Genomic DNA, 15,876 nt, shown 5'->3' with positions numbered 1-15,876 from the left:
TTACAGCAGTGCATCCTGTATGGTAGACAGTATATGGATATGATAAAGGCACCAAATGTGCCAGAAGTCATCAAATTTAGGCCCTGGCCCAGTGTACTGAAAAATCTCACATCTTATTTTTGACTGTTTGTCATGCAAATATTGGTATAATTGTTCCCAGTTCAGGTCTTAAATTGTCTCAATCCTGCTTTTTTAAAGTGTGTATGAACCCTGATTAGTTTCATACAATCCAGCATTACTCTGTAGTTCTCCCCCAGACATTTGAGTCCTGCAATTAAGAAGAAACTGAATAGATTTTTGAGATGTGTTGTGCTCAGTCACTCCTTATTTTTAGGAGCTTGGTTTTGCACTACACACTGGAGTTATTGTCTCATGGCTTTGACGAGGCTATTATGACTGCCAGTCTAAAAATGGAGCGAAGTCTTTAGAGGTCAGCAAAATGTTTAGAAGAATTTGTGGATTGCAGATGATTTTCCCAGCCCTGTCATCTGTGGCTTTTTTAAAATGGATGTTATATAGCAAAGGCTCCATGCCTGCGCATTATTCTATATAATGCTGCTTTTATTTAACCTCTCTAGACTTTGGGGTGATTTATAGAAACTTAAAAAACGTTATTGCTTTGACCACTGTCTAATCTCTCTGTTAATGTGTTCTCTCCCTCAGGGATGCTTCTCAAAGATGGCAGCCTGTGCCTGGTTCTAAGGCAGCCATGTTGGTGAAGGTGAACAGCATGAGCCGTGCCCAGCCTGGCTCAACCTTGCAGCAGCAGCAGCAGCAGTACCCCCAGCACAGTGCACAGGGAAAAGCCAACACCTTCACCATGTACCCCTCTGGCAACAAGGCCCAAGGAGGACAAATAAGTTCTACTCAGGGATATAAAACCGCACCATCTGGGAAAATGTCAGCTGACACACGTCAAGCCCATCACCTGAGAAAAGCCAGCAATGGTAGCTTCTGTTTAGTGACATCGGACAGTAACCATCCCAGTCCGCTCCTGCACAGGTCACAGACCAGCACACCTCGCCCTGTTTCTCCACAGTACGGTTGCACTGTCCCTATCTATGACGAGCCAGTTTCAGAGTGTCCTATATATGACGAACCCCCAATAGACATGGAGGTGGAGGGGGCACACCTGTACAACGGACAGCCTCTGTCTCGCCTGACACCCACTCACAGCCTTCAAAAGCCCAGACTCCTCCAGCATCCTGGTCCATCTCATCCAGGGTCCAGACACAGGAGGAACCCCTCAGCCTCTGACTATAGTCCAGCTGGTCTGGAGTGTATTAAGCACATGGTCAATGTAGACCCTAAACAGGGGCTTCCATCAGGATCTCCAGTATCCACACGTGCCCCTTCCCCTACCTCCAGGCAGGATCCTATCATGGCCCAACCTCTGCCTCATCCACAGCCCCAGGCCCACTCTTTGCCCCAGATTCGAGGTCAAATGAGGGACAGAGAGCCAGGTCCCCCTGGACCAAGCACACTGGACAAGAAGCAAAGCTGGCGGGTTCTTGAGGCGACTGTCCAGCGAGCCATGGAGGCCCGGCACAGCAGGCAGAGCAGCCAGGCCTCACAGGACTTCCCTTCCTCAACCCCACAGGCTACAGCAAACTACCAAGACTCTGGTTACTCGACTGGCCCCTCGCCAAGCCTGAGAAGAAAGAGCAGGAGAAGGGTGGGAGCTGGTGGCGGTGCAGGTGGTAGGCCAGGATCAGTAGGCAGCAGCGGGGAGCTGTGCGCCCTAAATGAAAGACTGATGGCTGAGATGAGGGAGGTGGTGAGTCGCTCTAACACCATGAGGGAGGTGAGAGCAGGGCTGGACCCAGAGATGGGGGAGAGGGTCGCCATCCCTCGGACGCGCTCCCCTGTGGACGCACTGAGATGGTACGGAGGAGGAGGAGGGGGAGCTGGGTCAGCAGGCAGGTGTGCATCACGAGAGGACATCAGCGGAGCGTCTCGGTCACTGAGCAGGGCAGGTACCCAAAGCAACCCAGCCCTGACCCCTCTGGAGATACCAGGCAGACAGAAAAGGACCTATGAGAAGGTAGACACCTTGGAAATGAGTGTAAATAGCCAGGCCAGCCTGTCCTCACCAGAGACCCCAGGACCACCCTCACAGGTAAACCCAATAAGGATCATGTTTGTTGTGACTATGTTGTATGTGATTCAAACAGCCAGAGGGTTATGTTCTGTTAACGAGGAAAACAGAGATTGATTGTGATTTCATCTGAGCTAATTCAGTGTTATGATACTTTGCTGTCTGATTAAGAGCTCCAGTGTGTGTTATTGTGTGGTCTGTGTACCTCAGCAGGTTTGTTTGGTTTCAACTTTGTTTGGTCTGGACATGATTCTTAAACTTATGCCTCTCCAGATGTGCGATCAGATTAAAGAAAAATTCAGTCTCACTATGACAAATGAGGCCGACTCATGGCTGAGTAAAGCATCTGTGTATCATGGGAATTTTCAGCTGGGGCTTTGGTATGCTTTATTGTGTCTAGTCTATCATTTAGATGTGGATTGTTAAAGTGAAAATATTCCTTTTTAAAATTAAGGAGGAGGATTTTGTTAAGCCTTGATAACACAAAAGATCTTGCCATATTTTGACCTCTCAGATCCGACATATGTTTGTTTTCCATGATACAGCTTATATTGACGTCAGCAGTCCTTACAAAAGGTGCACATGATCCGAGATTTAAAAAACAACAATTTGACTTCTGAAAGTGGTTATATAATAAGCAGCATGTGGAACCCTTTTCAAGATCTAATTCTTCTAATCTCCAAATCCCCTCACGCAACAGAAGTACTGCCTCCATACATTAAAGCCTTGTTTTCTAGAGCTTTGCAACAATAATAATGAATCTTTGATCCAACATGGAGCTCTGTGATGAAAATGTCAAGGCTAATCTATCTCTTTGAAAAGATCTCCTAGCTTTTTTTAAGTAATACCTCTCAAATACACTTTCTAATGCTTAAATGTACCTGGGACATTAAACAGTGGGCAGGCTGGTCTCCACTGACTATTACAGTTAATGTTCCAGCATTACCTGTCATCCTCTATCCTCCCTCCATCTGCCAGGCGCTGCAGGTGCTGTATACTCGTATGCCAACTCTGTGTTTGGGCATCTGGGGTCCATGCCAGGCAAGAGAGATTCAGGACATGACTTCCCCTGGTCAGGAAGGAAGACCACTGTGGGCCATATGGTCTTTGGCAGATAGCTGAGGAGGAAGTAGAGGCAAGCTGGTACCCAGGCTTATTGGTACTGCTGTAGCTTTAGCATGTTAGACAACAGCCAAGAAGCACTGAGCGGGCCCCCTAAGTCTGCCCTGGAATGTTTTTCAGGCTTTCTGTTATATCACACGCACTAGTACATGCAGGTTACGGCTCACTGTGAGCAGCTTATTCAAAGGATGCACTGAAATGGACCATTTCTTCAAATAAATTTTATGATATTCTTTGAAGTGGTATTCACCACTATTTTTAATATTTTGTCTAAATCCATGTGTATGAGTAAATTACCATTCTGTGTCATGCGTCTTTAAGCTATCTGTGCAACAGTATAATTAACTGTAAGCTTAAGTTGTACAGCATATGTCTCAAATTATAGCAAAACATAGACCTCTTATGCAGAACTGAACCTAAGGTCTGCTCCATTTGACTGAAACCAAAATCTAAAGTCCAGCTTGTCTGGCGCTCTTTGCCTCTGTATTACAGCAGGGTGCCGTTGAAAAGACATGTCAATAAATTTTATGTTCCATTTGTTAATTTAAGCTTGGATACTGGCTGATATTGCATATTGTTCCTGGCTCTTTCTCCATAATTCTTTGGGAAGTTGGATTTCTCTATTCAAACAGGTTAGGAACTCGTTTCAATCATGAGCTTCACCTCAGGGATCACAGGGAGGTATTATGTTGATCTCAGGTCTAGTCTGGTAGCGTAGGTGAGTCTGGTGCAATAAGAGGGCAGGCATTTGGACTGTAATGCCACTATCTGTTTTTTCTGTTGCTGAGGCCAGAGTTCATAAGGATTCGGGGAGATTTGTTTTCCAGCACAATTCTTTTCTAGCATTAAGACTGCCAGAATTCGCCCTCAAGCACAAGCACTGCAGAGCACAGTAGGCGTAAGGCAGCCCAGCTGCTTGTGTGACACAGAGAGGACTCTGCAGCTGCACACACATACAGTTTGTACCTCTGCTGCACTCCAGCCTCACCCATCTGTGTCTCCTTCCTCCTCCCCTTCGTTGAACTTATGTCTCATGTCCACCTTTTATTTCCCTTCAGACAGGCACCCTAGAGCTGCAGGCCCAGCTGGAAAGCAGGAAGAAAGGCATGGTCGATGGTCGGACAGCTTCCCTGGGGCCGCACCGTTCTGCAAGCCATGACAACAGAGAGGGAGGTGATGGAGCAGGAGACAGAGCAAGAGGATCCTCCTACCAGCTCTCCTATGCCACTCTGCGGCAGCCCTCACCTCCTGCCATGGGCATGGAGGACTGGGCCAGCAAGCACCTCAACATGCACACACAAGGCCTGTTCCGTCGCCGTGTTTCCATCGCCAACATGCTGTCCTGGAACCGCGGATCCATCAAAAAGCCTATGCTCGTCACCAGCAACCGCGCCGTCAGAAAGGAGGCCTGTGAGATGTTCAAGCTAGTGCAGGCCTACATGGGAGACAGGCCTTCACGTCTGGACCGACGTCACTCTGCTCTGCTCATTGTCACCAAGTGCTGGGACATGCAGGGGCTGCGGGACGAGCTGTACATACAGCTGGTTAGACAGACCACGGGTAATGCCAGTCCTAGAAGCTTGGCGGCAGGATGGGAGCTGATGGCTGTCAGCTTGGCGTTCTTTGCTCCCTCACCTAAGTTTCGCTGCTACCTGGAGGGCTACATCCAGAGACACACGGAGCCCACCAGCGACAAGAAACGTGAGTCTCAGACTGAGCAGCAGGGTGGGTCACCTTTCTTTCTTTTTACCTCCCTGTGTTGTCTGATAGATTGTTTTGTCTTATTTGGCCAGACTTGTTTCACTTTTTTGAAGTAGATTTCCATGTCCTTTTTCCCTCTTCCCATTTCCTTTGTGACCTAATTTAGCTGATCTACTTTTACCATGAGAAGAATTATGATACCAATTTTGTAGGCCTTTTATCAACGGAGGTACAGAAATTTGACCTCTGTTATCTTTTGTTTCATAGTGACTCAGTTCATACTGGAACAGCAGGAACTGAAGCTGAAGAAGAATTCAAAGTCCAGAAAGAAGCGGAAACAAAATACAGACGAGGAAGAGGGTAAATCTCTGTTCATTTATTGCTCATTAGTGGAATATACCGATAGAACTCATGGTTCTCCGTATTTCCCATTGCAGCGTACAAGCTAATCTGTTTGACAGAGCACAGTAGGTCAGAAGGCTCCAGAGATGTTTTTCTACTTATCCCAAAGCTCCAAGTTTAGAGTTTCTAACAAATGAAGCCAGTAAAAACCTAACATATTGCTCCTTGTAGAGTGACCACGCTGAGTGGGATGGAAAGTTCAGAGTTGTGTTTGTCAGTTGAGTGCACTCTGATGTCCTCGCACAATGAATGGGATTCACAGAAAGTTGAGCAGAGAAAAACATGTAGGATGAGAATATCAGAATGTTCTGTACGTGTACAATGGACCGCACTGTGAATCATACTAGGGTCTCTCACCACTTGCATGTCAGACAGCCATTTTAGGAGACACCTCATTGGCACGTGCCCTCATTAGTGAAGCCCACACTGCCAGCTCTGATGACAAAGTCACCAAAGAGTAACCCAATCATCTGACAGCAGACGCCACAGCAGTAGCCTCAAACATTGTAGTCCATTGACTCAGACTCAGTGCTTTATGCTGTAAAAACTGTGACTAAGAGGTCAGTGAAGGAGCCCACTAAACATTTCTGACTAACTCCGAAGGTTGTAAGAGGATGAAATGAAGCAAAGAAGAAGAAAGAAGTCACACATGTACTCATGAAAAGGAGCTGCTGTTTGCTTTGATGGATGGAAGGGCTTGAACACGCATGTTCTGCGTGACCCAAGCTATGAGCAGCTGTGAGATACAGCCATAGGAGTCACATGTGGGAACTAGAAGCCTCTTGTCAGCACAGACCTGCCTGATCTGGGCTTGGATGTTGACTTCTTTGGGCATGAGGCCCAGGATTGCTTGCTTCAGTCAGCACTTGGATTGTCACATAAACAATAACCAAGACCAGACTGAAGTTGTCTCCTTCACCTCCTTGAACACGTCTGTGTTTTTGAAGTCAAGTTTAGTTTGAACCCCTGTGCAGACAGGTGTCATTATGTTCTCAGTCTGGTACAGTACACTCAAGCTCCTAATGAGCTCATATTTCTCCAGAGCTTTGGTTGCCTGGTTGTTGTTGTTTTCATGCTATCCAACCTGATGTAAATATAGACCACCAGTCTTGTTTAAACCCTCTCTCGGTGCTACATGGGGGCTCTGCATGCTTGCTTTTCTCTGAGTGAGTACATAGCCTTTATGTTTGGAGCCTTGGGAAAAATAAACTGTCTTTGCTAAGATCAAGGGCAAATTATTGGTATGATCTCTCTAATTAGACTTAATTATAGTCGAACTTGGTCAGATCAGCAGCAGTTGCAAACATCCATGGGAGTCACCTGTTTGCCATAAATCTGGGCTCTTTGACTGTAGAAAACATGATGCTGCAAAGTGTTTGTTGTGTTTTAAAATCCCATTGGTTGTTTTTTCCATCTGGCCTTGGTTTGGTTAGCTGACAGTGCAGATTTTGGGAATGGGATTAAACCTCATAAGAGCTCTGTGTTTGGCATGAATCTGATTCTAAAGCAGGGACACAAGGGGGTGATTTATTGACTGCACAAGAGGGCTTTTTTAAAAAAAAATATTTAAGATAGTCAGAATTGTTGAGTTCCTCTGCAGTGTGTCTCTTCTAGTTCATCCAGTCCCAAAAAACAACCTTGTTCCCCATTCACTACTGACTTTTGAAATAGACCCAGGTCCCACAGTAGCTACTTAGAGCAGGTAGTCGACAAGCAGCCTCTGTGTTTCTCATTCTAGCGCTTCATGTCTGTGAGCACTGATGAATCACCTGAACGTTGGATGTGTAGGCTGGATCCTGTCTCTTAAGCTTTTGTTCAACAGCAGTAAATCTTCCCTCAGCCTGACAGTTGAGCTGGGCCTGCTCTAATCCCCATATGCCAGATTCACACCGTCAACATGTCTCTCCAATTACCACAGCCTGCTTCTCTTTACACTATTTGACATCTGTGGGAAAAACAGCTCTTTTTTCTTGTTTGTGTGAAAGAATTTAAATAATTTATTATTTTGAGTGCTCAGTGATGATGACTGATGTTTGTTGTTTTTTTCTTTCTCTTGCATTGATAACAAGGATGTGCTTCTTGTCTCTTTTGGAGTTGTTTTTATTGTGTCTAAGTCCCCCATTCTACCTCTTTTTTAACCTTTAGGTCTACCTATTAGCACTTATGCCAAGTTCTGCCATCGGAAACTGCAGAAGGTGGCAATCACGGGGGGCAAAAAGGTAAGCTATAAGACAAGGAAAAGAAAAAAAATGATGCATTTAGTTGAAATCAGAATATTTCAGTCTCACATGATATAAATAGTATCGGTTTGAGAGTCATGATTTGCATCTGAGTCATCCAAGATACTGTCATGGAGAGACATAATTACAGGCACAGTAAAGACGGTCGCAGGTAGAGACATAAACATAGACACAGTCATAGTATCACAGCTGCAGACACAGCCGTCATTAGTATCATAGTCCCTGACGTACCCTGGTTGTAAATCTCTCTCCTTTCTTTCTCTCTCACCCCTCCAGGGTCTACGCAAGCCCACCTTGGAAGAAATCGACCACAGTAGGCGGGCCATCGTTACTCCCTCCCTGTTCGGCAGTTCCCTGGAAGAGGTGATGGAGAGGCAGAGTGAGCTGTTCCCGGACAGGAAACTGCCTTGGGTGCAAGTTCAGCTCTCCCAGTATGTTCTTGCTCTAGGTGGGGCTCAGACAGAGGGCATCTTCAGGTAAGATAGTCGGAACTCTTTCATTTACATGCCATGACTTGTGTAGGACAAGTGTAAGGAAATCTTGTATGTATGTGTTTATGCTGTATAGAGTTTATATAAACAAATGTGTGTGGTCTCTGGTATCCCTGTATCCCTAAGTAGGCTCTCCCTGTGTTCAGTACACACAACAGACAGCAGAACAAACACAGCCCTGCTGTACTCTTGAGACCAGCAGTGTTTAATTTGGTGCTTCATAATATGTGTTTACATTACTGCTTAGGCTTACAAGCATGTGGGAGTGCCACAACTGTGTGTTTTGGTAGGCTTTTTTTCAGCAAATTTAATTCTAAAGCATCTAAGTTTGTTTAGAGGAGTGCTCCCTATGGTCAAGTTTGCTTTCTAAGAATCTCCCCATAAAATTCCAGCAGCATTTAGGGGCTTTCCGGAACACATCCTTGTAATAATCTGCTTCTGTTTTCTTATATAGAAATAGTATTACCAACAAGAAACAGAGCACTTTCAGTCATCAGGCCACATTTGAAGCCAATTGGGTGTGCATGAGTAACAGCAATGCCACAGGGCATGAACTATCTGTAGTGATAGAGTTAGGGTTCCCTCTTGTGGCCACAAGTGTGACTGACATGTTTTATTTTATTTCAGAGTGCCAGGAGACATTGATGAAGTGAACGCACTGAAGCTCCAAGTCGACCAGTGGAGGATCCCAGAGAATCTCTCTGACCCCAACGTTCCTGGTGAGAAATACAATGCTTTAATGAAAGTGTCTTGCTCATTGTTATTGTGTCTGCATGTGAATAATTAAACTGTGACTGTGTCTTATTTTTTCAGCCTCTCTGATGAAGCTCTGGTACCGGGAGCTGGAGGAACCTCTCATACCGATGCCCTTTTACAAGCAGTGTGTCAGTAACTGTGACGACCCAGTAGCGGCTATTGCAGTCGTTCAGTCTCTGCCTGATCTTAACAGGCTGGTGCTATGCTACTTCATCCACTTCCTGCAGGTAACCACTATGTTGAGATTGATTTATAATCTCCACAAACGCTGCATTTATCAGTAAAGGCTCCATATCAACACTATCATGACTATGTCAACATAGATTTATGACCTTTTCCTTTTGAAATATTTCCATCTTTTTACCTGCCTTTCACACAGATAGCCACACTATTTTTACAAAATGTGTGCAGCCCTTGAAATATTACCTTCTTAATATGTTATTCATTTGTATTATTTATCTTTTTTGCCTTTATCAGTGAGAAATAGCAGAACAGATTAGAGATATTCAAGTAGGACATGAGGGACAATGAAAGATCAAGAGGAAAAAAAGTATATAAATTATAATAAAAATGGAAAATAGATAAAAGAAAGAGATACATCAAAGCACACATATGTATTGTTTACCTTTTTATCCAAAAACTCAATTGAAATAAATTGGGAAGCTTTGCAAAATGTGAATAGAAACAGAAAACAGTGATTTGTAAATCTTTTTTAATCTACTGTATATTATATTGAATACAGCTCAAAGTCAAGATATTTAATGCTCAAACTGATCACGTTTATTTCTAAATGTATGCACATTCTGAATTTGATGCCTTCCAAAGGTTTCTAAAAAAATTGGAACATGTGCAAGGAAAGGTTAGGGAAGTTGTGGAATTCTAGAAAAACACCTGGAACATTCCACAGGTAAGTAGGTTAATAGGTAACAGGTGATAGTACCATGACTGGATAATAAAGGAGCACTCCTTAATGAATTATCAATGGTGCAAGGTTCTCCACTTTGTGAACAACTACATGAGCAAATAGTCCACCTGTTTATTAACAAAGTTCCTAAAAATGCAATTGCAAGGAATTTAGAGATTTTCCCATCTAATGTTTATAATATCATCAAAATAGAAATTTCTACAAATAAGGGCAAGGTCAAAAAACAACACTGAATTCACATGGCCTTTGACTCCTCAAGCAGCTCTGCATTAAGAACCAGCAATATTCTGTGATGGATTAAAACACTTTGGAAAACCATTGTCCATCAATGCAGTATGTCTCTGCATCGACAAATTTAAATAAAAATCTACCAGACAAAGTGAAAGCCGTTTATCAGCAACATTCCTAAGCACAACTGACTTCTCTAGGCCAACGCTCATCTGAGATGGACTGACCTGAAGTGGAAAAGTGTGCTGTGGTCTGATGAGCCCACATTTCAGTTGCTTTCAGAATTCATGACTGTTAAGTCCTTCAGGCTAAAGTGGAAAGGACCTCAATTATCAGTTTCAAAAGACAGCATCTGTGATGGTGTGGGGGTGTATTAATGCCCAAAACATGGGCAACTTGCACATATGTTAAGCACTCTGTTACTGAGAGGTACAGATATAGGAGCAACATATACTTCCATCCAGATGAAAACTTCTTAATGACCTTCCCTGCTTATCACAGCAAGAAAATCTAGAGCCACATAGTTAGAACAGCATGGCTTCACAACAAAAGAGTGCGGGCACTAGACTGGCATGCTTGCAGACCAGATCTGTCTCTCATTTAAAATGTATGACACATTATGAAGCGCAAAATACAACAACAGATGCTTAGGAGAAAAGGTGACGTAACACAGAGGTAAGCATGCGCCTGCCCCAACTTTTTGGCACATGTTTAAAGCTTCAAATTCAGAGATTGTGAATGTAAAGGGGGAAACAAAGCTCTAAAGTTTATCAGATTAAATACTGGGTATGTTGTCTTTGTACTATACTCAGTTCAGTACAGGTTGAACAGAAATCACTGATTTCTGTTGTATTCACATTTTGTACAACATCACAATGTTTTTTAAACTGGGATTTGTTAACAAGTTGATGTTTAACCAGTATAAACATATTGCTTAAAACAAAAACTTAAGTAAACTCTAAATTTTGGAGTAATTCAAACAACCATGTAGCCTGATATATAATAAAAATATGTTTAACCCCTCAAGAAACTAAAAAAGGACTTATACATTCTTCACTGCTGGTTAGTCTTTTTATTTAGCTTTCTCTCTTTTCTGTCCTGATCATCTCTAGGTATTCGCTCAGCCATCAAACGTGGCAATTACCAAGATGGATGTGAACAACCTGGCCATGGTGATGGCCCCCAACTGCCTTAGGTGCCAATCTGATGATCCACGGATCATCTTTGAGAACACACGCAAGGAGATGTCATTCCTGAGGATGCTCATTGTTCACCTGGACACCAGCTTCATCGAAGGGGTTGTGTAGACATTATAGACCCCAGGGCTCACCCCTGGGTGCTGAATCGGCCCTCAAGATTCTCCAGTTTCACATTTACAGTCAGGCATTAACACTGCTTCTGTTCAGACCACACTGGAAACTCACGAGGTGATATGTAACACCTCTTACAACACAGAGAGTGAGAGCACAGCTTGGACTTTAGTCTCGTGTTTTTACATGCTTTCATACTGAGAGATGATACAAAACGCAAAGTTTCACTGTAACTTTTGATACTGAAATACAGTGGTTAAAGGTATGGCTGAGTTTTCTAACTGCTGCATGTAAAAACAGTTAATTTTTCATTTCTTACCAGATGAGTAGTATTATAGTTGAATTGGACAAAAGGCTGTTTCAACTGAGAGTCTCGAGATATTTACTTATCAAGTATTCACTGCACATTTTAAGTAAATCAGTAGTGTGTGAAGCTCTGCTTTTAAATATCTTTGGTTTCATTCAAGAGTGTGTGCTGTGTGGGTGTGTGATTGTTGGGTGTGAACGAAAAGACAGCCTTTATCTATAATGTACAGAAAAGATGAAAAGTAAGAAAAAGTTTAAGACTATGTTTGAGACTTAATGAAAACTTTTGTATTTGTGTTCCATTAATAAGCTTGCCTGTGCTGTTTTCAGTAGTTGTATGTATACTGGTTTCTATGTATTTAATTTAACAACACGGTTAGCATCACCAGCACAATATATGAAAACAGAGCCATCATTTCAAATGACAAGCTGAAATGAAAAAGCTCCAAGTAACTGATGGAGGCATTTCAAAGATAATAAAATCACAAGAAACACTCAAGTGAAGTTGTTTCAGTTTGTCACAGTGAATTGGGAAGACAGCTATTTAGCTGATCACGCCGTCTCCCGTTATTATCAATAACAAGTCTTTCCATGGAGTAGTGTTCTCTTCTGTTGCGGTCTGTATTTTCTCTGGCTCAGGTCTTCTGATAATAAACGGGTGTTGGATGTGATAACTGTACGTCATCAATCAACCACAGACCTGTGTACTGAAAATGTCAGTGCACCTATTTTGTCCTGTCTCAGGCTTTGCCCATGTAAATAAATTCTAGATGTAAATAGTTTTAACTCCCCTTGAGTATATTCTAATGGTCTGTGTTGAGGGTGACGGTAAATGTTGCTGTAAATAGCAATAAAAATGTGGTTCTTGTTTATTTTTTTGTAATTAACTGTTTAATTCTCTGCTGTAACCGCCTGCCTTTTGGACATAGGACTGATTCAAACCACTTTCCATGTGTGTATATGTGTGTCTGCAGACATTCTTGTTATAATATGGAATGGCTGTCCATAAATAAAGGTTTGTTTAATTGTAAAATCAATGTCTATGTCTTCTTTGGGGCCCCATTGCCTTTTTTTTTAAACATTGAATTTATCTGTTGTAATTTCAGGCTCATGTGTTTGAGCATCTCTCTTAATAACAGTGCAAAGTCAGATTCCCTCATAGGGGGATTGTGAACCATAAAAAATTAAGAATTTAACCACACCTAAATCTGAATAAAGGATGTGGTGCAGTGCCTTGTACTACTGCAAGAAGGCTCCTGAATCGAATCCTGACTGGTCAGGGCCTTTTTGGGGTACAGGCATGTTCTCACCGTGCATGGTTTGGTTCTCTCTGGGTACCGGCTTCCATGCATGTGTTCAAATGACTCATTCCTGCTAATTTCTGACCCTTTTTAATTACTGTTTCTGCCCATTTCTAACACATTTGACCCATTTTTGCCCTGTTAAATCCACTATGCTACTTTTTAACTGCTTTTTACTATTTTATCTGCCCATTTTGCCACTTTTTGCCATTTTTAACACATTTTTGCTACTTTTTGCTCACTTTGACACCTTAAATTATTTTTTTCCACTTTTTAAATGTTTTTCAGCATTTTTTGCCCATTTTGGCCCTTTTCCATTCTTGACCAATTTTTGCTGCCTTTGTCCCATTTTTGTTTCTTTGAACCCATTTTCTTTGACTTCTTTACCTAATTTTGCCAGTCTGCTACCTTTTTTCACTACTTTTTCTGCCATTTGTGCCACATTTGACCCATTTTTGACACAGTTTTTAACTGCTTTTCACAATTTCATCCCATTTTTGTTGCAATTTTTTCATTTTTTTTCTTGCAGTTGTTTCAGTTCCTTCTGTGTAGATCATGACTTAGCTTTGAAATCTGACATTACTTTCCAAATTATTGTCAATGTGCCCTTTCACATTGTAAACATCCATCCATCCATTTTCTATACCGCTTATCCCGTGGGGGGTCGCGGGTGTGCTGGAGCCTACCCCGGCTGTCAGTGGGAGAGAGGCGGACTGGTCGCCAGTCAATCACAGGGCTGACATATAGAGACAGACAACCAGGCACACTCACACCTAAGGCCAATTTAGAGTCACCAATTAACCTAATGAGCATGTCTTTGGTGGTGGGAGGAAGGTGGAGTACCCGGAGAGAATCCACGCATGCACGGGGAGAACTTGCAAACTCCTAACATGCAAACTCCGCACAGAAAGGCCCTGACTGGGAAGGGAACCAGGGACCTTCTTGCTGTGAGGCAACAGTGCTAACCCCTGTGCCGCCGTGCAGCCCCACATTGTAAACATTACAAGAGAAAAGGTATCTATGTTTTAAGAAAGGAGGTTTACATGTTTGATGAAGGCTATATTGTACTACAGCATAAATAAATTAAATCAATTTTGCTTCTCTTATAAGAGAGGTTGTTATTCAGGATAAAAATAAAATAAAAGTGAGATAAAATTTGAAATCTTGCATTTAAAAGGTCAGAATATGAGATAAAATTCAAAACCAAAGGTTTAAAAGGTCAGAATATTTTGTAAAATTCTAAATCATAAGTTTATGAGGTCAAAATGTGAGATAAATTTGAAATCTTGAGTTTAAAAAGTCAAAATATGAGAGAGAATTCTAAACCATGAGTTTATAGGGTCAAAATATGAGATAAATTTCAAAATCATAAGTTTATAAGATAAAAATATGAGATAAATTTTGAAATCTTGACTTTAACATGTCAAAATAAGATAAAATTCAAAATCCTGAGTTTAAAAATGTGAAATGAGGGATAAAATGTGAAATAATGACTTTAAACAGTCAAAATATGAGATAACACTCAAAATAATGAGTTTAAAAATTCAAAATGAGATAAAAATTGAAATCATGAATTTGAAAGGTCTAAATATGAGTTTACATTTCAAATTGTGGGATAAAAAGTCAAATTAAGAATTGAAAAGGTACTAAGTTCAAGTCATGATTGTGAGATGAAAATTGAAAATATATAATGAAAATACATATTAATTTCTTTTACCCAGTTCCTGACTTTTTATCTCATTATTTTTACTCTTTCCCTTTTTAAAAATTTTCTGACTTAACAAGGATATTTCAAATCATCAAGGCTTAGTGGACATTTCATACAGGAGAAAATCTACAGATCTCATACCAGTGGGTCTGTCATAATAAATATATGATACGATTCAGGTATAACTGTGATGTGCCAGACTTGGCCTTGAGTTTGACAATCCTGGTCTAAAACCACTATATAGTGTGTTAGATGTAAAGGATTTTCACTCCTACCTTTCAAAAATGGGCAAAAACTGCCAATGTCTTGATTTCTTGTTCTTCTGAATAAGGCCACATAACATATGTAGGGTTAAGAATTAGTGAAAGAGTTGTGTATGCCGATGTCAATTTGGCACCAGAATTATTCTAAATTGTCCATTAAGTTTTAATCATCTAATTTTCTAGTTTTCTTATTAGCCTGAAAGATTTGGGGCTTTTGAGAAAACAGCGGGCTTTAGCCCTGTAAGCCAGCCCCAGCCAATGCTTAAATGTATGACTGTTTTAATAGGTGTAATGTACAAGACACTAATGCTGATCTAGATAGGCCAATATGTTTTCAGATGCAGAGTTCTTCTTCATATCCACCTTATATGACAGCAAGATTGGTGTTTAGAGGAGAATTTAGCCTACTTGTAAGTAAGTGGTTTCCATTTTGGGAAGTGTATCTTCAAGAAATAAGGAAGTCTTTTTTCCAACAGGCATGAATGAAGATTAAGAGGTACATATGAGACCTAGGTATAACAATGGGTTTTGGTCCAGGTTTATATCAAGGTATTCAGGCCAGGAGTCAGCAAAATGACACAAAGAGTGAAACAAGTGAGCAAAGTTTAGCTTTGTCACCATTACTCATGTAAACAAACAGTAGTTGTGTATGATGGACAGAGGGTGGAGCTGTAGGCCCAGTGATCTGTGTATAGCTGTAAACAAACCCTTGTACTTTAGTCAGAGCTCTTTTTTACTAGATCCTATTGTATTGATACGTCAATTCAAATTAGAAATTCTTCAGATTTATGGGAAATTACTTGGGAGACTTTGGTTTTATATGTTAAAGATGGTGATGTGAGTTTATATAAAATTATCTTAGTGTTGCTTCTGCTTTAAAACATTAACGTGTTTGTGAAAATGCATAAACGTGACACTGAAGCAAAACCATGTAGAGGGGAAAAAAAGGGTCTAGTGGTAAAATGGTAAATAAATACTTGTAGACGTTGTCCGCGCATGCGTAGTGTATCACCACACTGCCCGCG

At 41.6% G+C, this 15,876-nt stretch overlaps 1 protein-coding gene across 3 annotated transcripts in view; it reads left to right on the top strand.

Annotated features, from left to right (window-relative positions):
• The window catches only part of arhgap46a (Rho GTPase activating protein 46a), a 40,187-nt gene extending 27,581 nt beyond the window's left edge, over positions 1 to 12,606 (top strand). For 2 of the 3 annotated variants that reach the window (XM_041782744.1, XM_041782746.1), the window contains 8 exons: positions 664 to 2,119; positions 4,279 to 4,945; positions 5,189 to 5,281; positions 7,469 to 7,542; positions 7,840 to 8,039; positions 8,682 to 8,773; positions 8,868 to 9,037; positions 11,076 to 12,606. In XM_041782744.1, coding sequence (XP_041638678.1) covers positions 664 to 2,119; positions 4,279 to 4,945; positions 5,189 to 5,281; positions 7,469 to 7,542; positions 7,840 to 8,039; positions 8,682 to 8,773; positions 8,868 to 9,037; positions 11,076 to 11,270 — 2,947 coding nt within the window. In that variant the 3' untranslated portion in view covers positions 11,271 to 12,606. The remainder of the gene's footprint in view (positions 1 to 663; positions 2,120 to 4,278; positions 4,946 to 5,188; positions 5,282 to 7,468; positions 7,543 to 7,839; positions 8,040 to 8,681; positions 8,774 to 8,867; positions 9,038 to 11,075) is intronic. The other variant, XM_041782745.1, reaches the window with a different exon arrangement.
• The last annotated feature ends 3,270 nt before the right edge of the window (positions 12,607 to 15,876 follow it).

This window comes from Cheilinus undulatus, linkage group 3, assembly GCF_018320785.1.
Source record: "Cheilinus undulatus linkage group 3, ASM1832078v1, whole genome shotgun sequence".
NCBI lineage: Eukaryota > Metazoa > Chordata > Actinopteri > Labriformes > Labridae > Cheilinus > Cheilinus undulatus.
This window is presented reverse-complemented; position numbering and strand designations above follow the sequence as displayed.